Genomic DNA, 23,633 nt, shown 5'->3' with positions numbered 1-23,633 from the left:
AGTAAAGACAATGATGTCAAATTTCCTTAATTAAGGGCTAGCAGTAGCCCTTGGTGCTTAACAGTTATTTGCTTCTTAATTTTACATATAAGGTTGCCATGTAACAATTGCTGGACGATTACAAAAAATAGTAAACACTCGTGATTAGTAAGTGCAAGCCACCTGAAGAGGGCGCCATTATCCAACTGTAAAATGACAACAGTTTACATATATACACACACGTGTAGATGAAATATAAACGTATACATAAAAACAGAATAATCACATATATACACATGTATAAACCTATATACACATATATTCATAAACATATACACATATGGAAACATACACATACACACTCACGCATAAATATAAACATACATTTCGTCTCTATCCTGGTCACATCCACTTTGAGTTCAAACGACCTCAAACTGCCCCTCTGAATTTCCAGAGAATAAAAAAAAATATTGAAAAAAAATATATTTTTACGTTAAGAGTAATTTGTCGGCGCTAGGACCCAGTAGATCCCCCTCCTCCATGCAGCAGCGGCTCTCGCCTCGCAGAGGAGGACCAGGCAGAAATCTGCTGCTCGCCGCAAGAGGAGATCAAAATGATGCTGCCTTTAAAAAGGGATTAAAACGTAAGCAATCTGTCGTCAGTCGCGCTAAAGCCGCCGCGTCTCGTCGCCGTTCTATTTTCTGCGTCCAATTGTCATTTTAACGATCACGACAATCCAGCAAGTGTCGCCGTTGCAATTTCGCGCAAGCTAATGACAGATGCATCGTGCCCACTTTCTCCATTGCAGTGCATGTGATCTGCAGCGCGGTGCATGCAGGCCTTTAATGCGATCTGTTGTTTTTGTCTCGATCCACCTGCCTCGCTAGCCTGAGCGCATCAGCCGGCCGCCGGTGGATAATACAGCTTTGCCAGCGGGGGTGAAGGAGGGAGGACATGCCGTCGCAGAGCATCCGTCGCGACGCCTGAGCGAGTCACCATGATGAAGACGGAACCCACCTCCAAGAGCGCCGGCTCCACGCTCCGGAGCCCATCCCCGCACAGGAGCGCTTATGAGGCGGGGATGCAGGCCCTCAAACCCGTCCCCGACAACGCCGTCAACGGCGACGTGCAGGACGGCCCGCGGGGTCGCAGGTACGGCTCCAACGTGCACCGCATCAAGAACATGTTCCAGCAGCTGCAGACCACCACGGCCGACACTGAGACGGAGGAGGGCGCCAAGGCAAGCGACAAAGCCGTGCGCCTCTCCCTTCCCAGGGCGGGGAGCCTGAACGAGAACGTGGACCACAGCGCGCTGCTCAAGCTCGGCTCCACCGTGTCCGAACGTGTCAGCAAGTTCGACACCAAGCCCGAGAACGGCCACCAGCGGGCTTCATCACCCAGCTACTCCAAGCTGCAAGAGACCCGCCGCATTTTCGAGCAACAGCAACAGCAGCAGCAGCAGCAGCTGCAGCTGCAGCAGCAGCAAGAGAAGCTGGCCACCACCAGGGTTCTGCTCAAGGCAGACAAGACCCCGAGCCTGCAGGAGGGCAGGCTGGACATGATGGCCCGCTTCAACGGCAGCACCGAGTCCCTGGACAGCCTGGACGCCAGCGAGGCCGTGTCCCCCACCGTCAGCCAGCTCAGCGCCGTCTTCGAACGGGCCGCCGAGCTCCGGAACAACCTGAACCGTCTCTCATCCACGCCGCCGCTCCCCTGCAGGGGGGTCAGCGCCAAGGTGGGCGTGTTGAACTCCAAAATAATCACCAAGCGGGCGAGCGCCTTGGCCTCCACTAACCAGGGGGATGACTTTTCCGGTCAGCGGGACCAAGAGGGGCCTGCGAGAAGCCTCCGCAGGGGAGCCAGCCCGGCTGAGACCGTAAACGGGGGTCAAAAAGCAGAATCGGAGCAGCATAGGGCGAAGACCGTGTCTGACGCTGGCGTGGAGGCCAAGGCCGAGCAACTCGAGGAGGCCAGCATGGTGGCGCGCTTCGAGAACGGAGATGCCACTTCAACGGGATTGGAGGCGGCAGGTGAGGGCAGCCGGACGCTGAGAGACGACGAGGCGAGCCAGGACGAGGATGAGGACGATGATGAGGACGATGACCGCTATGAGGCCGAGTCCAGCTGCGTGGAAATCGCTGGGCTCCCCGTTGAGGAGGATCCGCCCCCGTCAAGGAAAATCCGCTTCAGTGTCGAGCCCATCAAGGTGAGTCAAGTATGATATTTCTTCTTCATTGGCAAGACACTGATGGACGCCCCTTTTGCCTTAATCGTAACCCTTTGGCCGTGGTTGTGAACGTGAACATTTATTTGACACCCTGCCATTGGCTGGGGACCCGATCAAGTTCTACCCGTCCTCTCTCCCAAAAGTAAACTGGGATCGACTCCAGCTTCCGAATGAAGATAACCAGAATACGATAATAGATGTTCCCCCTTGGCCTTCAAGGTCATCTGTCAGCAATTTTTTATCATCAACTTGGGCTGCTGACATGTCTGATTTTCACACCAGCTGATGCTTCCACATTCCAGCGGTGGTACTCGCAGCTGAAGGGAGGCAGGCAGTTCGGTGCTGGTAGTGGGTGGTGGGGGCTGTTAAACAGGCACAGCGCCAGGATTGTTTTTTCTCTCCCTGGGCCCAAGGGACAGACATTTGTCTGACGGGGCTATAGCACCCCCTAGTCCCGGTTTGTAGCGTCGTGCATGGCGTTAAATTCCTGCGGAGATTGTCGGTCAGATGACCCGAGAGAAGCCAGGCGAGGCTGTGCGAGTGCTGCTGGTGGAAGCATCCAGAGCAAGAAGAAGAAGAAGAAGAAGGTCCTCGGTGTGCATCTGTGGCTCAAGCGAGGGTGTGGCCACGCCCCTTTCTGCGATTAGCTTAATTTCTCCTGATAGAAAATGAGAATTAATATGTTTTTTTTCCCAGTTAATTTCCCCTAGAAATAATATGCGGCAACTTCCAACAGAAATATTTTTTTTCTTTACTAATTATGTAAAAAAAAAAAAAAAAGAAAAAGTACAGTTTTTATTAATATAGTAATGGCATTATTGGCATACTGGACGTTATTACACTGTCCATGTGTACCTTATAATGTGGTCAGTGCAGTGAGCTACTTATAACGATAAATGATTGACAGGTCAACCTTGGTTTCATGCTCAGAGTTGACCCCGAAATCTCTTTTGATGAGGGGAAACCTTCCCCCTTCTTCACAGTGTATCTCACAGAGGCTTTTGTGATGGAGATTGATGTTGTGTGTGTGTGTGGGGGGGGTGGGGGGGGTGTACGCGTGTCAAAGGAGCATCGAGGTCAAGCAGGGTCGGGGGGGGCCGTTATGATGCGACTCAAATGTCACACGTCCGCGTTAGCGTCGTAAAAGTCACTTCTCTGTCGCTCGCCAAACAGGAAATACCCATTTTTAGCACCCACTTCCTGCCGCCGACAGCCACAATTGGGTCTTGTTGCGATGATGGCAGTTAGTCGCATATGACTTGGCGTCTATAAAAAAAAAAAAAAAAGTATGTTCGGGGTAGGGTTCACACTGAAGTCGCTTCTTCTTTACTTGTCGGCTCTTTGTCATCAGTCTGTTGTTGCAGACGTTTGTAAAAATAGAAACATCGCCACTAACGTCCCGTTTAGTTCGTTTGCTTTGGCTTCGCGTTGACTCCTCGTGGGATGATGACGCTGTGTTTTGTGGTTCGCCTGGCACTGTCTTGACCAACGCTCCATGTTGTCATTGCGCAAAAAAAAAAAAAAAAAAAAAAAAAAAAAACCCTGAACATTTCGTCTTACAGTTTTTTTTTTTTGTACATCGAAATCGAAACAAAAATGTTTTATAGGCACCAGCACGCCTACGACCCGAGTAAGGATAAGCGGTTGCGAGAATGGATTGATGAATTTCAACTCATTGATACGCATGTGCGACGTTGCCCCCAACTGGTCCGGCATGCACATTACAGTGTTTCTGCCAGTTCGCATGAACAAAGACGATTTTGACCGCATTATCGTCTGCAAGGTGAAACTTCACAAAATCTGAAATTAGAGAGGAGCTTGTTTTGTTGCCAACCGCACCACTAAGCAAACAAAAATAAGTGAGTGAGTCGTTACATAAGTTGGCTGATGGCAGTCACCCGAATGAGTGGGAGCTCGCACACACACACACACACACACACACACACACGTTCCGCCTCCACATCACTGCGGGACTGAAACAAAAGAGAGCGACAGAGCGACCTTGCTGATTATCTCCAACAGACTACGTGAAACTGTCTGAGTCCTCCACCTCAAGTGGCCTGTTACCTGCCGCCTCTGCTGAGCGCCCACCAACCCAATAAACGGGAAGACGCGCCACCTGTGCAGTGATGCTTGGCCAATAGAATTTTAGAAGTGTTTAGAATTACAATAATGGCGAAAGGACGGAGATAAAATGTAGCGTGTTGGTAGCGTCAGAAGTGGGTGAAAGGGAATATCGGAAAGCCAGATGCTAGCATTTAATCATCTCATAACGGGAAGCTGTTCGCGTGAAGGTGGCTACTTAGGATAAGTCGACCCAACAACCAATTTTTCTTTTTTTCTTTGTACCATTAGTATTTTTCATGTGCAGGCGATAACGATGGTTGTTCATGCTAATCCACAGAACCACTGTAATATGCATGCCAGGCCAGCCGGGGGCGATATCACGCATGAGTACCGATTGAGTGAAATATAAATGTGAAAAAGTGCACAGTTGCACCGTTATCATTTTAATTGTGAAAAAAACTCGACGAGCAAATGTCTGACTTGCCAAATACACTGTTATCGATAAAATCGATGGATTGCCCAGCCTTAGTCCTATAGCTGTTATCGTTTAATATGTGCATGAAAGAGCTAAAAGGCGTGTTAGCCGTTGTCTGAGAAAGTAGCCATAGAGAGGGCGGCATGATTGCGGCCTCTGTCTGTCGTTGACCTTGTTATTCTGCTACCACGTCCCTCTCACGAGGTCATCGCTTTAAGCCGCCACATGCCCGCTGACCAGCGACTGCCAAAGCAGATGAACACGGGTGCCATGCAGCCGTGCAGTTGACGATTATTTTATCTGCGTGTTCTACATCTGGGTTGCGGATTAAGCCCCGATCCCAGACCGCTTTGGCGACGACGTCCGACATACTTGGGTGGTGACGTCATTCACGTCTTGCAGACAAGTGCACCTAATTGGTGCTTTCATTTATCTTCAATGAAGCGGAACGGCAAATTCACCTGCCAGAGTTTGACAATGATGGAGTGATCAGAGAGGAAACTGCATCTATTTCTGATGCCGAGCAATTGTTGGCCAGATCCAAATATAGACGCGTTTGGTGAGTCCACAAGGAAGGGAGAGCATCAATTGATATTGTGGGTTGGGCGGGTTGTCGAAGAAGTGACTCCCCAGTTTAACGAGCACACTCACTAAAAGAATATGAGAAAATTATTATGTTGAAGATGCCGGTAAACATGCAAGTAGGATCCAAAAATCATTGCGGCAGTCTTGCTTTTCAAGTCACAGATTTTTTTTTTTTTAATGAAATTAAAATGATTGCTAAAATTAAAATTCATTGTTAAATATTATACTCATAAACGTACAACTTTAAAAAAAAATAAAAAAAAAATTAATAGGTTAAAAATACTACAATGTTAAAAAGGACAATTTATTTAAAAAAAATCAAATAAAAATAAAATATTTATATTTCGACTGATTCATTTATGGCAGACAATATCGAAAAAATAAAATGTGCCTAATAATTATGAAAAAAAAAACACATTTTAGTCTTGTACAATTTGAGAGAAATATGAGTTGAATTTGTCTCGTGACCACACCCAAAACAAAGCACTAACGTCTCCAATCATCTTGCCGTTGAAATGCTGAGTCGTAACAGTCCTCGGGAAGCTACTATATTAGTTGTTTTCGTAGCGGATGAAGACTATATAATTTGTCTACATGTGTTGCTCCACCGTTTGTGTTTGTTGCTTAAAAGGTTATAACGGGAGACACGAATGCTATTTGATAGCATCTATTGCATTATTCTGAAGCCAGAAATGGAGCTACGTGGTTGGTTATGTGTACAGAGCCGAGTTTATTTTTGCGACGAGCTAGGGTAGGAGGCCTTCAGACCAGTTTTGGTGCCTCTGTCATAAATTGAAGTGTTGGTTATCTCTTGCATGCCGTTAGCAGTCCTGAGTGACGCATACACACACACTCAGCTGGTTAGCGTTGGCGGCTAGCTGCATTTCTAGGACATCCCATGCCGCGGAGGGAGGTGGGTGGGTGGGAGGAGGACGGGAGGAGGGAGTTTCCTGGCCATCTGTTGGCTCCTCTGACCTACTATCTGGCACAACTGGAACGGCGCCCTTCTTTGGCACACATACCCCCCCCCCCCGCCCCCTCTCACCCCCCTCTCCTTTATCAGCAGCATCCGCCTGCCTCTAATCCCACTGTTTGTCTTCTACGCACAACAACATGTCTGCAGGCTGAGGTGAAAGTGCGACGCTGTCAATCAGGTGCATGTCACGATCGCACAAAGCCATCAGCAACACCTTAAATTAGGATGCCTCCGGCCACAATGTCAATCATCATCTTGTTGGATGTATAGAAGGTCTTCGTTTGTGTGTGCGTGCGTGCGTGCGTGCGTGCGTAATCCACATGCTTCTAATCCCGCTAAATGCAAAGGTAACCTAAATCAAAAACCACAGTGCTTGTCTATCAGCATACTCGCATGCACGATGGCTTCACGTGGGCCTAATTTCTTTTTGTCAAATAATGAAATTAATATTAGATATGAATTGTATCAATCAAATGACTAGATTATATATTCTGTGAGATTATTGCTCCATTTTGGAAAGTTATATAGAGTAAATAGATGTTTTTCTGGGCTCCAGACTGCTTCTAAATGGTGGCTATTTTTTTTTTTTTTATATTTTAACTTGCAACTACTAAGTTTGCATCTTCTTTCAAAACTTCTTGGATTTTTGTTGCTTCAAACTTCGGCGGTACACATCAAAACATTTTTCAAGTATTTAGTTAATATATTACAGAGTGTACCCCGACACGTTCTACTTTTGCCCCTAAAATTTCCGATTGGGGGACACTGTGTTCCTAATTTTGAAAAAAAAAAAAAAAAAAAAAAATAGAGTCTGCAGCCTGTTCTAATTTATTTTTCTATATTATGCCACCCGTGTTTCTGCACACATCCTGTGTTAATTTAGGGCACTGTCGGAAATACTGAGAACCGCACAGCTCCTCGAGCCCCCTTTCGAGGCTTTGCTTGGGGTTACGGGAGATTTAAATGAAGAAGCAGAGCCTTGTTGGGTGTTCAGCGATGCATGCAAATACAATCATACAGTAAATCTCTGAAAGGAGAGGGCCACGGGCGGGGGCTGCTGTCAAATCTGACGCGCTTGCAGCGTTGCCATGGAAGAAGGAGGAAAGCGGTGTAAACGCAGATGGACGCAATTTCAGAAAATAAATAAATAAATAATGAGAGAGAGATGCGCAAAGAAAGTGAACAGAAATGTGTGAAAATGTCTCCGGAGTGAGAAGAAGAAAATGTTTGTTGAGGGAAAAACGAGATTCCGTCCAATCAGGAGCGCTTGTGTCGGTTTGACTAGTCGAGCATGCGAGGTGCTGCATGCATAATCACCTTGTGTGTGTGTGTGTGTATGTGTGCAGCTGCGGGAGGCCTTTATTGGCATGCTGGAGGTGTTTATGTAAACGACTACTCTGTTAAAAAGCAGCAGTACCCTCCTCTGCGTGTATATAAAGCAGCAAAAGATCTCACCTGAACAACATCTTTTTTTTTCGGGCTGTCAAAATTAAAGCGTTAACTCCGGTGATTAATCGAATTTTTTTTAACTCAGTTAAATATTTTAACTTCATGAACTCAGTTTGATTTACTTGAAAAATAATTTGCATACTTAGTAAATATTGTGCCATATTAGCTGTACATCTTAAGCACGTCTCAGAATAAAACACCGTGTTCAAGTTATCACTGGGCCTTGCAAAAGGAGAGAAATGTTTCGAAGAAAAATGCCAGTAAAGATGTCTCCATTTGGATCATATTCAAGAATCAAAGAAAGCTATTAGCTTTGAATTAAATATACTTCATATTTGGTGATTTTTGCACCAATTCCAAGATATTATTCGAGTAAATAACTGTTACAAGCTTTGCAAAAAATAGTAGTTGTGTGATTAATCGCAATGTGGTTAATCGCAATTAATCATGGAATTTTTTTTGTGATTAATTAGTTAAATAATAAATCACGTGACGGCACAATTTTTTTTTAAAAGAACATTTTAAAGTATTTGACATTCGTCATTTGAACAGAACATGAATTATGCGTGAAACCTTTACATGCAGCCTAAAAATGGCTTTGTGATTCAAGCTCAAGCGAACTAAATTGAATCTAAAGTGCATCGTGTTTGCATGTCATGCAGGTGTTCGCCACCTACCCCAACGAGGACTATGACAGGCGCAACGAAGACGTGGACCCGATGGCGGCGTCCGCCGAGTACGAGCTGGAGAAGCGGGTGGAGCGGCTGGATCTGTTCCCCGTGGAGCTGGAGAAAGGTGAGCCGAGAGCGCCAGAGCCGTTAGACGCATGGAGAGCCGTTCCCAATATCATAAATATGATCATATATATCATATGATCATAAATATGATCATATTTTTGCAATATTTTTACTTTATTATCTAAAAAAGTATATTTAATTAATTTTACATTGAATTAATTCTCTCAAAAAATATGACATCTTTCTTGCACTATTGCTGCTTTTATTCTCAATTTTTTCCCGCCCAAAACTCATTATTTTTTACACTATTACAATTTTTTTTCTAGAGACTTTTTCTCTCCCTTTTCGTCCCAAAATAACTTTTTTTGTTTATTTAATGGTAATTCTATTCAAAATATGACAGGTTCTAATCCAAATAATATATATTTATATATGATAAGATGTAGTGTGGCTGAAGAAAAAAAAAATTCCCTCCCCTGAGATTTAATCCAACAAAACAGCAGCAGGGCACCTTTAAATGAAGCCGACTTGTGTTGACTTCCAGACGAGGACGGCCTGGGCATCAGCATCATCGGCATGGGCGCTGGAGCCGACATGGGCCTGGAGAAGCTGGGCATCTTCGTCAAAACCGTTACGGAGGGGGGAGCGGCGCATCGCGATGGCAGGTGCGTGCGTGCGTGCCGGTGTTCTCGCGTCACCTCCTCAAACAGTCACACTTACGAACATGTCCTTTGGTGATGCCGTGTAACAAATATATGGACAAAGGTATTCGGACACCTACAGGAAGTGCTTGACATCGCTCGTTGTGGTGCTCCTCCGTGCAGGATCCAGGTGAACGATCTGATCGTGGAGGTGGACGGGACGAGTTTAGTGGGAGTCACCCAGAATTTTGCCGCCTCCGTGCTGAGGAACACGTCAGGAACTGTCAAGTAAGAAGACAACTGACACATTCAAATCATCATTTTTTATTTTTTTTTTAGTTTTCATCATTGCCTGCCGGCAAAGCAAGACAGTAAAGTGTGATGACTCGCCGTAAAACCACCAACTCAACCACAAGAGGATTTTTGAAAATTCAACGCCCAAAGCCAGTTGGACTTGGCAACAGGAAATTCGGGAGGCGTGTCGATCACGAGTACGCCCACAAAAGTCTCAAAAGGCCATGTTTAAGAAGACACAGGAAATGTGTCATTTTGCCTTCAAGTGGCCATTTTAGGGTCACGTTTGCAATTTCCCTCCAGCAAGCCTTCAAAGACTAATTGCTCTTCTTAGAAATGTTGTCAGATTACTCCCAAATTCGAGCCACTTGCACTGTACAAATGAGTGATGTTAAATTTAAAAACTGTCGCTGTTGAGTCTGAAGTCCCTGAAGCCAGTTTTACTTAGCTACGTGAAATTTGGTTATATCATCTGCAGACGCACGAAAAATGCCATCTCGCTTTTGACTTTCCCAATATATGGCTCACGTTGGCTATTTTCTTTCAGGGATCGTTCAAAGACAAATGCATCGTCAAGATTTTGTCTGCTCCTTCCCAAATTGAAAGCAATGTCAGCTTTTTGCTATATTTATGATTGAGTTACTAACAATTGTCCTGTGCAGGTTCTTCATCGGGCGTGAGAAGCCAGGTGAGCAAAGCGAGGTGGCGCAGCTCATCCAGCAGACGCTGGAGCAGGAACGCTGGCAGCGTGAGATGCTGGAACAGCGCTACAACCAGTACATGGAAGAGCACGAGGTATGTCCATTTATTTATTTATTTTTTTTGGGGTGGACTAAAAGTGCACGTGTCGTTATAGTGGAATGTGCGGCGAGGTGGCGGTTATGCTGCGCTGCGCCGGGGAAACGCTGAGTAATCCATATTTCTCACACACCCCCGCCTTTCCTCCCCCCACTGACTCGGAATTCTGCCTGCCTTCTCAGCTGGGTTGCCTCATCAATATTTAGCCGGAATTACTTCCACTTTGAGAACAGATGCATTTATGTGTATTTTTAAGCACGCGGCAGTCATAACATCAGGCACACCCTGACAACTGAATGAAAACCATACCGCAATAAAGAATTGCACCCTGTGTTTATTATTATGTTTCTCAAACTGCACTGAATCTCACTTTACCAAATAAGGCAACCATAAAGTTAGAAACAGGCCTCGGCGTGACGTACAACCTCGCTGGTCATCGCTACGGTAACATGACGACTGCAAAATGGCATCTCGGGTTATAGCGTTGGAGCTCCCAAACGATTGCTTTCAGTGCCACACGTGCGCGGAAACGACCTTTTCCATTGGCGACAATAACAGGAAGTGACTCTATTCATCGAGAGAGGGTGGTTCTTGAAAAGCATCAAGAAAGGGTGGAAGAGAGACTGAGGGAATGAAGTGGAATGGATATGGTGATTTTTGCACCACCTAGTGGCTGTTTACTGTACTCCACCTGTTTTTTTCCTGTTCCTTTTTAACCCCTTAAAGCAGTGCCATCCACTATGCCGCTCGGCAGGGTGATGTGGGAAATTAATTAAATACAATTAGTTCCACCCAATTGCTCCAAAAACTATTATTCTAAACAAACAAATTAAATAGATCTGGTCCTGGAACAGTTTTTGCACATTGCAAGTTTTTAGAAGAGAATCATTACTTCAGTATACAAAACCTTGATGAGTTTATTTCATAAAAAAAAAAAGAAAACAGCATCAATGTACGTACTATAAATGCATTGGAAAAAAACCGTCACGTGATATCCCTATTTAAAGCATACATTTTGATGTAAACTGTAGTTCTCACCGCTCACGTCTCTACAGGGCGGCGAGTACGGCACAGACGAAGAGGACGACGAGGACGAAGACGTCAGTCCGCAGTTCACGGGCGCCATCGAAGTGTTCGATTTGGCGGAGAACGAGGACCTGTCGCCGCTGGAGACGGACCCCGAGAAACTGGCCCATAAGTACAAAGAGGTGCGCGGGGCCGCCACCACTTTCACCACTCTGCACATTAGAAATAATTGCAACCACTAGACATCATCCAGTCGTAAAATCCCCAAAAATGAAAAAAAATAAATAATGCTCCATCTCATGCACACACACACACGCAAGTCATATAATTAATGTTCCCTCCTGCTAATTATGAATGTAAAGTGTTACTTTACACAGAGGCAATCAACACAAAGGTGTTCAAATATATTACACTCGCAGTCTCATACCCGACGTCCTCCCTTTCAGCTCCAAATTAAGCACGCCGTGACTCAGGCCGAGATCCAGCAGCTTAAGAGGAAGGTACGCTGGAGTCACACCTCCGCTTCTCTACAGTGCCGTTTTTTTCCCCCCGCATAAGAAACGATTTCTTTGCCCTCGCAGCTGCACCACGCCGAGCAGGACAAGCAGCGCTGGCGCATGGACAAGGCGCAGCTGGAGCAAACCCTGCAGGAGAACAAGGAGCGCATGGAGAAGCTGGAGGGCTACTGGATGGAGGCGCAGAGCTTGTGCCAGGCGGTGGACGAGCACCTGAAGGAGACGCAGGCGCAGTATCAGGCGCTGGAGCGCAAGTACAGCAAGGCCAAGCGGCTCATCAAGGAATACCAGCAGAAGTAAGACCGACGTGCGTCGCGCTTTACCTTCATTGTCAAGGCTGATTCATTCTCGGCCCTTCTGCAGGGAAATGGAATACCTGAAGAAGGAGACACAGCGATGCGCACAAGTAGGAGCCGAGGCGTCACTCCTCAAGGAGGAGTCGGGACAGCTGCAGGAACAGGTTAGTCGGCAAGATTATGCAAAGTGAAAATGCATGACATTTGGATGCAGGGGATAAAGGTGCACACTGAGCGTTATGGTCTGCTTGTATTGGGGGGAGGGGGGCAAGTTGGGGCGAATAGATCCTGCTAAGGTGTGTTTAATAAAAATGGGGGATGCATTACTGAAGCATTGCGTGGCACGTTATGATTTGCTCAAAGCTGAGAGACATCAAAATATTACATTGCTCTGTACTGGTTGTCATATCTGTCCGTTTGCAGTGTTCCTATTACGACTTTGTTGACAACTGAGGTAAAAGTCTGCATCGAGGAACCTATTATCACTTCTTAACACATTTCACTTGAACTTTACATCACAGATGCTCTAAAAATACATTAAAAGTATTTGCACATTAATTAAAAAAAAAATACAAGAAAGTCTTCATAGTCTGTGGCGCCCTCTTGTGGTCCGAGAAGTGAAGTTCAATGCTTAATGTCCAACTAATTTTATTATTGTGTGCTCTGTTGCAGGTCGCGGACCTGGAGTGCCGTGTGGAGGAGCTGAAATCAGAACCTTTATAAGAAGCCTTTTGGGGGTAGAAAAGAAAGAAAAGAGAGCACAACGAGGAGCAGCAGGGTATCTCTCGTCTACTCTCCATGTTAAATCATTTTTCTTTACACCTGGAGAGTATTTAATCCCTGAATCTGGTATTTTTGCGATACGTCACGCCGTCGCTTTTTTTTCTCCCCAATTGCCAAACAAAAACTATTTCTAGTTTGGTGACTTTTTCCCAGCGTGTACAGACGTGACTACTGTCTAGGTGTGGTTTAACCAGAGTTTTTAATATGTGTCATAACATTTAACACATCATGTAAACTCTAATTAGACTGAGGAGCTTTGTTGTTGTAAATTTGATGTGAGATTGACAACTGAGGTGCTTTGCCAGGGGATCAAAACTGGACTGATTGTAACTGTGGTGACCACCCGCTGCCTAAAAGTGTTTTGTGTGTATTATTTTATTTTATTTTTTACGCACACAAGACTCGTGAATATGCGTCCAGGCCTCCGTTCATTCATGACTACTAAACCGAGAAGCAAAGTACCAGCAGAGGACGTTTTACAGTCTGGAACCAGCAGCTGCAGCACAACGAGGAAAAGAAAGAGAACACACACACACACACACACTGCCTGAATTGAACGCCACACGCCTGTGTCGCGCAGCCACCACCATCTTTGTAGAGCTCAGCTTCTATTTTAACTTTCTTATTTATAACAAACACATGAGCGAAAATGCTATGTTTAAAAAAAAAAAAAAAAAAAGTAATATATCCGGGGGACAAAAATGAAGAAAAACAGGCACGGGTGTGAGTATTTTTCCTAATAATAATGATAATAATAATAATAATAATAAGGCTTGTACAGTGCACATGCTTGGCATTGTGTGTTTTGTGGATTAAATGGTCAACAGTGGTGGACAACGTGCTTGTTTTTATTTCAACTTCCAAAAATTAGGAGTACTATGGCCATTCGGTTGATCATGAAAATAAACTACCGTTGGAAGGAAAAAAAAAAAGAAAAAAAAAAAGAGTGCAACAGTATGCTACCTGATGACGGAGGTCTGCGAGGATGTAGCTCAAGAAGCTGCGACAGGCCTAACGAAATGCGGGCACTGAATACTGATAGATGAAAGGAACATTATTTGCAGTAAACCATTTTCAGGCCAAAGAAGGAAAACGGGATAACTTCCCGTAGCAAACCTGGCGATCTCTTACCGCACACTGGTTGGGAACCGCTGCAAATGACGAAATCAAGAGCACCACCGGTGGCTGTGGTCAACATGACGCCCATTCCAAATATGAACTGAATTGAATTTTGAACAAATATCAAAACAAAAGCAGATCCAAATCAAGGCTAGTTGGACATAGTCAATGAAACATCGTCTTCTGTTAGCTGTGCATCTTCCGGTGGTGCCTGCGCAGATGATAGTTCCTCGAGAAGCTTTTCTCGCACACGGCGCACGTGAACATGCGCTGTCCCATATGCAGCATGCGGTGCGCCTTGAGGCTCTGCGGGCGGCTGAAGCTCTTGCAGCATTGTTCGCACTTGTGGGGCCGCACGCCCGTATGCTTGCGCTCGTGCCTCTTCAGGTCGCCCGACTGGCGAAAGCTCTCGCCGCAGTGCGTGCACAGGTAGGGCTTCTCGCCCGTGTGCGTGCGCAAGTGCACGGTGAGCTGGCTCGAGTGGGCGAAGCCCTTGGCGCAGTGCGGGCAGCCGTAGGGCTTCTCGCCCGTGTGCGTGCGCCGGTGCTGCTTCAGCGTGTAGCGGTTGCCGAAGCCCTTGCCGCAATCGGTGCAGAAGTAGAGCACCTTCACCTGGTCAAAGCACGAGTGGCTCTTAAAGGCTTTGGCGTTGGTGTAGCCTTTTTCGCAGCGGGAGCACTTAAACACTTTGATGTCCTGCTCCTCCTCTGGCTGATACATCGGGCTGCTGGCTAGGTACTCCGCTGGGTGGTGCCTGCGGACATGCTTGGCCAAGAAGCTCTTAGCGGTGAAAGAGAACTGGCAGTGGGCGCAGGAGAAAAGCTCGGTGGTGCAGTGGTACTTCCTGCAGTTGTCGGCACGCCGGTGCTGCTCCAGGCCCGCCGACTCGACGAAGACCTTGCCGCAGTGCTTGCAGCGGTGCGGCGGCACGCTCCGGTGAACGGTCCGCTCGTGGCGGCGAAGGAGGACGGACTGGCTGAAGGTCATGCCGCAGCAGGTGCACGTGTGGCGCTGCTGGGTGCACGCGTGCGCCTGCAGCTCGCCAGGGTCAGAGTAGCTTTCATTGCAGAAGTTACAACGGAAGAACTTGCGTTTCGCTAGCGTCTCACCGCCGCTCGCCGTTTGATCGGGAGTGACGATCTGGGTGACGGTGGAAATTTTGGATTTGGAGGCGTGTCGCCTTGGCCTCACACAAGGAAGTCTCGTGACAGCCGCCTCCGAGGGTTGGGGGACGGAATCGGCCTTGTTCTGCTCTCCGATCTCCTCCGAGTGACTGGCGCCGACGTGCAGCTGGAGGAGGTCCACAGTGGAAAAGGCGAGCGAACACTCGGCACAGCTAAAGGGCATCTCGGCGTGCGCCTCAGAGACACGGCGCTTTCTGGAGCGGCCCGTGCGTTGCGTGCGGTGACGCTGCAGGTGACGGGTGAGGTCGCTGCACTGGCCGAAGCATCGCTTGCACAAGGTGCACACGTAAGGGCGAATCTTGTCGTGCACCAGCGCCTTGTGCTTCTTGAGGAGCGCTTTGTTACGGTGACTTTTCCCGCACTCGGAGCAAACGTGGGGCTGTCCGTCCACTTCCGGCTCTCCCGCCTCACCTTCCACAGCGTCCTTTCCGTCACTCAGTTGCTCGCCTGTCGCTAAATCCGATGTGCTTTTGGAAGCCTCTTCTTGGGAGCCAATGACCTGCTGGCCATTTTCCGCCGCATTCATACTCTCTTCGGTCCCGCCGGGCTTTCTGTGAACGACCTGGTGTCGGACCAAACCCGAGGCCTGGCTGAAGCTACGCCGGCACAGTGTGCAACAGTAAGGGCGCCTGTTCCTGTGCACGCACAGTTTGTGTCTCTTCAGGTGCGACGCCTGCTTGAAAGTTTTGCCGCAGTCGGAGCAGGCTATCAACATGACTGGATCGTCAGGAAGCCACGTTAGGTCAGCAGTGGGGATCCCGGCATCAGCGGTGGGATTTTCGGGCTTGGTTTCGGCAGGGTGGGATTTCAGCTGTTGATTTGAGTGGAAGCAGTCGGCGTGACGCTGGAGGAAGGCCTCGGTAGTGAAGGTCAGCTGACAGTCGACGCACACAAAGATCTGAGAAGCTGCAGGCGGAACACTCTCTGCTTAAGGGAAAAAAAAAAAAAAAAAGAGCAAATAAGGACAGTTTACTGGCCTTTATAATTTTAAAACTATTAAACACAGGAAGTATATGAGTCTTGACCTTAGTTAACCTTTTTAATACTTGTAAACAGGAGGTAGGTCTTCAGCCATATTTTCTGAACAAAAATGATCTGCTGTGTTGAGGATTAGTCGCCATACGTTTTAGATTTTTTAAATTTATTATGCATTCAAAATGCAAAATATTGATACAAATTTAACGTCAATGTAAAATTTTGCATCTTAATTTTTTTAAAATTGAAATTTAATTTGTATTTAATTTTGATGTATTTACATTTTTATAGGTAGTTTACTATATATATATATATAGAACACATTTAAAAAATAATAATAATAATTGTAAAATATCACCAATAAGTAACCTTCAAGACATACTTAATTTCATTCATTAAAATTAAAATGAAAAGCACCCGCAGTCTGAAGCCTGGCCAGCCATATTTGCGTCCAGGCATCGCTGAAGCGTGCGAGGAGCTTGCCGCTGGGCCACACCAGCAACTCTTCGCCGGCGTTGACGCTGCGGCAGCAGTGGTACAGGATGCTGCCTTTGTATTGCACTGCCAGCAGATTGCTCTCGTCCCTGCTGCGAGCACGGTTGACATACCTGCCACATAACAAAAATACTAGTTGGAGTAGAAATAGACACATATGAGGATTATTCAAAACACTGGAAAATGATACCTCATGAAAATTAAATTAAACAGTGTTTTTTGGTTTGTTTTTTTAACATCATATTCCCCATTCAAGAACTAGTCTGATTCTTTACAAATTATGATTTCATATTCATGTATTAACATTTATGATATGACAATAAAGATACCTCATCCAGTTTGACAGAGATTCTGTAGAGGCATCAATGTAGTCATAAGCATCTTGTTCTTTGTAAATCTGCAAAATAAATACAATATTTATTCCGTACATTGCCTAAACGCAGCAATCAATGACAAAATGTTTATCTACACGTATACAAATCCAAGTACTGCATCCACCTCCCAGGAGAAGTCACTTTCAATGGCGTTCTCCACACACGTCTCTTCGCCCTCAAATGGTCCGAAATGCATCCCAGGAGAGAGCGCGGGCCCGTGATTGATGACCCCAACACCTGCCCCGGGAATACTGGAGCGGCCCACCGTCAGCCCGTAAGGCAACGTCAAGAGCGCCCTCTCAGGGACACCCATGCTTGTGGGAAAGTCGAGGATAAAAGATGGGCCACCGGTCTTGAAGGCGTCGCCCTGGTCTTGGTAGAGCACGAGGCACTCGTCACAGCCTGGAGGGGAGCAACAAAGTATTCATGTTTAATTTAGACAGTCATTAGAACTGCAATGCTTAATAATTTGCTTCCTTACAAAAGCCTTCTCCAGGATCTCCATTACCGACAAGCAACTTCTGAATTGGTGGAATCACTGAAAGGTGAAATGCAGAGAATGTAAATAGAAAAGTTGTGAAAAACTAAAAAACTGCTAGATTGTACTATAAGTGTCTCTGTAGATTGTTGTACGAGTGTCATGGTTTCCAATGCTGTTTAAAGGAGACATTATGCATTTCTTGTATAAATCAGTTATTCTGTGAAATGTCAATCATGAGAAAATACGCATACCGGCTGTGTCGATGGTGTCAGCGGGCAAGCAGCCTTCTATGATGACAACCTGCCCGGTGGACTCGACCCACTCCACGGCGCTGGTGGTGCACGACATGAGGGACGCGCACTGTGGAAAACAAACTGTATTTTTACGTTGGGGCTTTTAACTAAAGGGGACAGAATCGGTTAAGGCCACCCAAACATTAAGCTACCTTACCTTTAAGGCTTAGCTAGCATAATGTTAACAAAGTTGTCGTCGAATGACAAGAGAATTTCTTCAAACTGACCACAGACTCTTACCCTTGACTTCGTGCGCGTTTCTATCGTACTGGTTGCAATTTTTAATGTTCTTTTATTGAACAACGTTCCTGTTTCTACATGGACGTAAGTTAAGTACATACGAGCCCAGTTCAGACTGTTTTCTACCGGATATATTTAACATTTACCCGGAAGTACACGGATGATTAAGTAGTGTACATTTTCGGAATAAAAGCTCACACAACTACATGTGTAGCTTAATCAAACTTTTATATACCCGGAACATACGAAAAAAACTAATTACATGTTAACCGGTTGAATTCTAGCTTTTTACACATTTTCCATGTACACTCGGTACGTTTATTGACTTGTTTTGCTAACTAGGACAAGCTGGCTTGGTCACGCAACTTTTTAACGGAAGTTGACTGGTGTAGATTTCCGGAATAAAAGCTTGTACAACTTGATACGTAAACACAAATGAATAAAACTAAATAAAACTATCTTGAAGATAAGCTCCCATTGGCAGGTTACTTTACAGTTTGAATTCTTTATTTATTTGCCATTTCAGACAAATACAGCAGAAGTGTACTGTTGTGTAGTCGAAGTTAAACTCTTTGAACAAAATCTTTTTTTTATTATGAAATCATTATTTTTCATATTTACATCAATTGTTGTTTTTGACACATTACACTGACAATTATAAAAATGACTATGGGGTACTATTGAGTGTGAGCTGCCTTTACATCAATGTAAACACTTGTAAAAGTCCACTTGTGCAAGTATCTAACCCATTTGAGCAAAAACCGTCTCTAAAAACGTCAAATGCTTGTCGAGTTTGTTTCAGAGGAAGGTGTGGAAGACCAGCGTCTTCAGACTGGAGCGTCTCAGGCTGTTTCTGTTAGCCATCTTGGAACATCTCCCAAAGATGAAAAAGGGGAAACATCGAGTGGGCCGCTTACTCCTGTGAAAGTTCAAGAAGGAGGCGGAAAAACGTTGCACGAGTTCCACACTGACGGCGTACTGCGCCGGCGCCCATTGGCACACACGCACCACAGTCACAGAGGTCACGAAGCCACACTTGTGCGGTGACGCGCCACGAAAGATGCACTCCCCCGGCTGAGCAGGTGTGCCCCTCTCCCACACCACGCTGGCCTCTTCTGCTATGCTCATGCCACTGAGGTTGCACAGAGCCCGGAGGCATACCTCCTCTAAGGCCTCGTTGCCGGGGAATCGCAACAGGACGGCAACCAGACGGGGCACCGCCCCTCTGCGCAGTAACAGCTGCTGTTGCTTACCTGACAGACACAGTGAGACACAAAATAAACAATCACACTTGATCTTTTGTACAATTTCCCCCTTCTATTTGTGTGCCGCTGCATTTTCGCAGATCTGTTATACCACCTGTGTGGGTTTTCTCCGGGTACTCTAGTTTCCACCCATATTCCAAAACATGCATGGTAGGTTGATTGGACATTCTAAATTGTCCCTCGTTATGATTGTGAGTGCGTATGGTTGTTTGCCTTTGTGCTATTTTTAGAACAGGGTCGCGGGCTACACATGTGGTCCTTGGGGGTTAACTTGTGCCCGCAGGCATCACGTTGGTGACCGTGCACGAGGTGCTTTAAACCAATTTGCAAACTTTTAGATTTGATACTCACAACTGTCATAGGCCAAGCGAGTGATGGCCTGGATTGCATGCCTCAGCAGGTCCTGGTCCGAACTGGTCAGCATAGACAGCAGAGCCGTAACCAGGCCGGCATCTCCGAATCCTTTACGGATCACCGCTTGACAGACAGGAAACAAAACGTCACATGATAGCGCTTCAGTCCACATTATTTTTTTTACGGAATCGAGAAGTGGTCCTGCACAGCGAGGTCACGGTCACGTCTCGAGAGTCGTGACTTACGTTCCTTGGCGAGTTCAGCCACCAGTTGGGCTGTTAGCAGCGCCACAGCTCCTCTTCCCCTCAGCAACAGCGCCAGAACTGGAAAGATCCCGCTGATCACCACTTGCTCAGCGGCACCTTTGGCTGGGCAGATGCGAAGAGACTTGTCAACACAATTGCGACACGTTACAAACCCCTAAGCGGGACTCGACTTTGTTTTCCCAACCTTTAGTGAGTTTAGTGAGAATCTAATTTGTGTTAGGATGTTGCAATTGGTCACGTCAAACATTTATCTCGAGACTCACTCTTCTCCTGAATGTTCACCAGCACGGTGCACAAGTGAGGCTTCAGTTCATCTTCGATCCGTTCGAGACCCAGCACCCTGATGGCACCTAATGCGTTGTTCAGGTTCTCTGTGGAACGCATGGAGGATCGTACACACAAGCACGTGATAGGAGACACCGTCATCAAATGCACCGGCAGGGAGGAAGACGAATAAAAAAATGGGAGAGCAGATGAAAGGTAAATCCTCCATGTTAGTCGTGCTCATTTGTTCGTTCTCCGAGAGCATTTACAAGACGGTAAAACTTTAAGAAGCATTGACGACACTCACCGTTTGGCGTGTAGGGTTGCAGACGACTGCTCTTGTGTTTGTCCCGGTTGGCACACTGGTACGTAAATGTGAGCGGCATGTTGGAATGTCCCATCCTGGTCTTTTGTTATTCCAACAATCTCCTTTTGCGTTCTCTTGACATTTCCAGCCGGCTGAAAAAGCATCAGGCGTTTCCGCTAGCTCTCTCAGTCCTGTTGCATTTAATGCAAATCCCCGCCCCACTCAAAGCTCCTCTCTCGCCATCTGTGCGTGTACACTTCAGGTATTAGTGGCCCGGCTGCCTAAAACCTCCTGCGGCGCTTTTGGAGCCTTCCAGGCAACGTGAGAGAAACCAGCCGAGCATACTAAATTAGTGGCAACACAAAAAATAAATAAAAAAATAAAACGAGTTTTTAAAAGTATATCTTTATGGTTTGCTAGCAATTCTTGAGGTTTTTGTGTAATACAGAACGCACTAAATTGGCAACAAGTTCAACATTAGACCCTTTCACGCAGGATTTACGCTTTATTGGCGGTCAGCAGCAACTGAGTTGGTTCTGCGTTCTGATATTACCTGCAGTATACGTGCAGACTGCTCAGGATGGATCCAATATCCCACGCCTACAAAACCAGCGCTCTGAACTCCACAATAAAAAAAAAAAAAAAAGAAAAAAAGAAGAAAACTGAGTGGGTTACGTCAGGATGGGACAATCCGAAAATTGCACACAAAAAAAAAAAAAAAAAGGGACAGTGTGAAAGGAGCTACTGTTAGACATCAACAGACTTTTGCAAAATGCTACAAACATTACGTTAATATCTGTGCCTTGAATCTTTTTGGTCATTCCTGAGCACACCTGGTAAAGTTAAGCATGGCAACATGTCAAGCTGGTCTGGAACCACTAAGACCAGTGGAAACAGTCTCATATCCCACAGACACCAGAGTTAATACGTTGCCTTGCATGTCATCAGTCTTGCAGGGCTCCACTTCTACTGCATTCTCCTGAAGTACCTTCTTCCCTCTGCTTCGCCCTTTGCTTTTCGAGATGGCCTTCCCTTGCTCCTTGATGCCGAGGGACGCTTTGTGGCACCGGCGCTGTCGCCGGCGGATGCGACGCGTTGGCACGGCGGACTCGGGAGGCTCCGCGGCGGCGGCACCGGATAGGATGCGGATCTGCTGTTCAATCGCCGTGACGATCATGTCCAGAGCCACGTCCAGCATTCCCAAACCGAGGCCGTGTGTTGCGCTATCGAAAGCGCCGCTGTTGGCCGGGTCCTTGAAACATTTCCGCATGTCCTCTAAGTGATTCCTGCCCAGAGACAAAAGAGTTCTAGTACTTCTCTGTTCCGTTTAGAAATATCAGTATCTGCAAATATGTACGTACTTGGTCTCAATGATTTTGGACCAGTGTTGGACTGTATTTGTGTCAGGGATGAGTTGTTTTGCCATGTTGCCGTAATCGATGTAATCATGTGAGAAGTCCTTCATGTCGTCGCACAATGCTCTGGTGTCACCTGACAACACATGCACATTGAAACACAGCTGGTCACTCATCGGGTGTGTTCGCTCCAAGTCCCTGACGCATCTTTTTTGTTTCTGTCTTTTCGTAAAATGAATCAGCCAAATACAGGGACTCAAGAAGAGCCTTTTTGCCGTAAGCCAAAAGAAACACCTCTCACCACCCAACATTTCTTTACCTTCAGTGAGTTTGGAGAAGGCTGAGGAAACAGATGTAGTCGTGCTGGGCGTGAGGCCAAGGACACTCAGGGACTCCAGGAGCGTCTTTTTGCTAGCTGGACCTCGGCTCACTCGCGTGTAGGCGGCCAACGAGCGCAGCGACATCTTTTCCGGCGCCTGCAGGCGACGCTTGATCTCGTCGTAGGAGATAAGATGTTTGCCTGAAATTTGGAGTCAGTGACTAAAGTGTCATTACAATGAGTTAGAAAACTCTCAGTTCTGGGTTGGGGGCCACTTACGAGCTTTGGATCCTTTCATGTTGGGATCCAGGAGTGATGACACTTCCGCAAAGGGCATCTGTGTAGAGAACTCTGCAGTGGGACTGGAGTTCTGTGGCAGTCCTTGACTGTGGATGGCTTCCTCAGTCTGTACTGGGGCAGGTACCTGCATCAGAGGCTGAAGATGTGGCTGGATGGCATGCATCTCCACTTGGGTGGTCTCCAGTGGGACCTGGTCTTGTTGGGGAGGCAGGACCAGTGTGTTTTCAGGTAAACCCTGCAGACTCATCCCCCCATGGGTCACCGTTTGGTCTGAGGAGACCTGAAATATTCCCATGACTGGCTTCACCATGGTGAACAGCATGTTGCCCTGCGCATCCAGGCCCACCACCCTCGTAGACTGCTCCATATGGTCACTGAATCAGTGGATCAATTAGCAAGTAGCTTGTGGTTAAACTGCTTCGTTTTTACACTTTAAGGAGGCTCATCATCACTTTGAGGTAACTGCAGATGCTCCCTACAAGACAAAGTACATGTTTGGTATGAGATGAAAGAATAAAAATAATATCTTTTAACAAGCCATGGTGTTGCGTGACATGTTTAGGACTGCATTGTCGTGCAAAGTCTAACCATTTTGTTTGTGCTGCTAAAATGCAATTTATTTAAGACTTTCTCTCAAGTATATATGTACAAATGCATGCATTGTTATTATGAGGTATCATTGCCAAGGGCCAACACTGTCTGTAGTTTAAAAGTGAATGGCATTAGAATCTAGTAAAATAAACAAAACAAATAAATAACAGATAAACGCAGACTTTCTTTTCTTTATTTACAGACGTTTCAAAATGGCTGCCATCACCGTTGTTGTTTTGTTTGGTACTGCGGTTCCGACAGAACCTTTCCGAAGCGACATGGGGTGATAACGAACATGCCCCGCAAGAGCGGACGAACTCCATCAGAGGCAACTACTAAGTGGCGATAGTTTGACTCACCGGCTTTCTCGCCTAAGCAACCGCTGATCCTAGAACGGTCCTGGTGGAGTCAAGCGACATTTTCCCTTCTTCTTTGCTACGTCCGCGGCGGGTTGCAAATCAGCTATACGTACACCACTGCCGGGTACGATTTATCCTGGCGCTCATTGGCTGAACGACTCGTCAGTCAAGTAGAAAGTGACTTGCCATTGGCTAAATAAACGTGATGGACAAGGCCGGCAAACTTTATTTCCGGTTCTGCTCA

The 23,633-nt window shown here is 46.4% G+C and overlaps 4 protein-coding genes across 7 annotated transcripts; 1 reads left to right on the top strand and 3 right to left on the bottom strand.

Moving 5' to 3' along the window:
* Nucleotides 1–510: 510 nt before the first annotated feature.
* ppp1r9bb (protein phosphatase 1, regulatory subunit 9Bb) lies at nt 511–13,685 on the top strand. The gene is made up of 11 exons (XM_088284573.1): nt 511–622; nt 867–2,185; nt 8,421–8,553; nt 9,040–9,160; nt 9,320–9,424; nt 10,093–10,225; nt 11,284–11,436; nt 11,701–11,754; nt 11,836–12,065; nt 12,133–12,229; nt 12,738–13,685. The coding sequence occupies exons 2-11, from the start codon at nt 977–979 to the stop codon at nt 12,786–12,788; spliced, it is 2,286 nt and encodes a 761-aa protein (XP_088140699.1). The 5' UTR covers nt 511–622; nt 867–976; the 3' UTR covers nt 12,789–13,685.
* A 458-nt stretch (nt 13,686–14,143) lies between these two features.
* On the bottom strand, nt 14,144–18,127 carry prdm9 (PR domain containing 9). Of its 4 annotated transcripts, none has more exons than XM_088284572.1 (7): nt 17,927–18,127; nt 17,728–17,850; nt 17,477–17,533; nt 17,120–17,397; nt 16,951–17,018; nt 16,544–16,734; nt 14,144–16,078 (listed from the first exon to the last, which is right to left on the bottom strand). In XM_088284572.1, the coding sequence occupies exons 2-7, from the start codon at nt 17,822–17,824 to the stop codon at nt 14,154–14,156; spliced, it is 2,616 nt and encodes an 871-aa protein (XP_088140698.1). In that variant the 5' UTR covers nt 17,825–17,850; nt 17,927–18,127; the 3' UTR covers nt 14,144–14,153. The 4 variants fall into 4 exon arrangements, with proteins under 4 accessions (XP_088140698.1, XP_088140697.1, XP_088140695.1 ...); XM_088284571.1 differs by having other exon boundaries at nt 17,728–17,836; XM_088284569.1 differs by having other exon boundaries at nt 17,728–17,836; nt 18,010–18,127.
* Nucleotides 18,128–18,580: 453 nt separating this feature from the next.
* Nucleotides 18,581–20,708, bottom strand: LOC148317529 (rap1 GTPase-GDP dissociation stimulator 1). Its single transcript, XM_088284578.1, has 5 exons — nt 20,466–20,708; nt 20,158–20,265; nt 19,874–19,996; nt 19,626–19,751; nt 18,581–19,262 (listed from the first exon to the last, which is right to left on the bottom strand). Exons 1-5 carry the CDS (start codon nt 20,557–20,559, stop codon nt 18,808–18,810), a joined length of 906 nt encoding a protein of 301 aa, XP_088140704.1. The 5' UTR covers nt 20,560–20,708; the 3' UTR covers nt 18,581–18,807.
* A 146-nt stretch (nt 20,709–20,854) lies between these two features.
* LOC148317528 (uncharacterized) lies at nt 20,855–23,513 on the bottom strand. Its single transcript, XM_088284576.1, has 5 exons — nt 23,390–23,513; nt 22,419–22,914; nt 22,140–22,340; nt 21,827–21,956; nt 20,855–21,751 (listed from the first exon to the last, which is right to left on the bottom strand). The coding sequence occupies exons 2-5, from the start codon at nt 22,804–22,806 to the stop codon at nt 21,325–21,327; spliced, it is 1,146 nt and encodes a 381-aa protein (XP_088140702.1). The 5' UTR covers nt 22,807–22,914; nt 23,390–23,513; the 3' UTR covers nt 20,855–21,324.
* Between the last annotated feature and the right edge of the window lie 120 nt (nt 23,514–23,633).

Source organism: Idiotropiscis lumnitzeri, chromosome 20 (assembly GCF_059441095.1).
Source record: "Idiotropiscis lumnitzeri isolate Australia: NSW breed Sydney's pygmy pipehorse chromosome 20, RoL_Ilum_1.0, whole genome shotgun sequence".
Classification (NCBI taxonomy): domain Eukaryota; kingdom Metazoa; phylum Chordata; class Actinopteri; order Syngnathiformes; family Syngnathidae; genus Idiotropiscis; species Idiotropiscis lumnitzeri.
This window is presented reverse-complemented; position numbering and strand designations above follow the sequence as displayed.

Bases quoted from the DNA above. Each gene is read 5' to 3' on its own strand.
- ppp1r9bb (XM_088284573.1), top strand. From the start codon at position 977: ATGATGAAGACGGAACCCACCTCCAAGAGCGCCGGCTCCACGCTCCGG. The intron at 8,554-9,039 runs GTGAGCCGAGAG...GTTGACTTCCAG, and splicing joins CCCCGTGGAGCTGGAGAAAG to ACGAGGACGGCCTGGGCATC. The intron at 10,226-11,283 runs GTATGTCCATTT...ACGTCTCTACAG, and splicing joins AGTACATGGAAGAGCACGAG to GGCGGCGAGTACGGCACAGA.
- prdm9 (XM_088284569.1), bottom strand. From the start codon at position 18,108: ATGTACTTAACTTACGTCCATGTAGAAACAGGAACGTTGTTCAATAAA. The intron at 17,534-17,727 runs GTATGCGTATTT...TTCACCTTTCAG, and splicing joins TGACACCATCGACACAGCCG to TGATTCCACCAATTCAGAAG. The intron at 17,019-17,119 runs GTGGATGCAGTA...TTTATTTTGCAG, and splicing joins AAAGTGACTTCTCCTGGGAG to ATTTACAAAGAACAAGATGC.
- LOC148317529 (XM_088284578.1), bottom strand. From the start codon at position 20,559: ATGGGACATTCCAACATGCCGCTCACATTTACGTACCAGTGTGCCAAC. The intron at 19,997-20,157 runs GTGAGTCTCGAG...GCATCTGCCCAG, and splicing joins GGTGAACATTCAGGAGAAGA to CCAAAGGTGCCGCTGAGCAA. The intron at 19,263-19,625 runs GTGAGTATCAAA...TGTGTCTGTCAG, and splicing joins TCGCTTGGCCTATGACAGTT to GTAAGCAACAGCAGCTGTTA.
- LOC148317528 (XM_088284576.1), bottom strand. From the start codon at position 22,806: ATGGAGCAGTCTACGAGGGTGGTGGGCCTGGATGCGCAGGGCAACATG. The intron at 21,957-22,139 runs GTAAAGAAATGT...ATGTGTTGTCAG, and splicing joins CTTCTCCAAACTCACTGAAG to GTGACACCAGAGCATTGTGC. The intron at 21,752-21,826 runs GTACGTACATAT...GTCTCTGGGCAG, and splicing joins TCCAAAATCATTGAGACCAA to GAATCACTTAGAGGACATGC.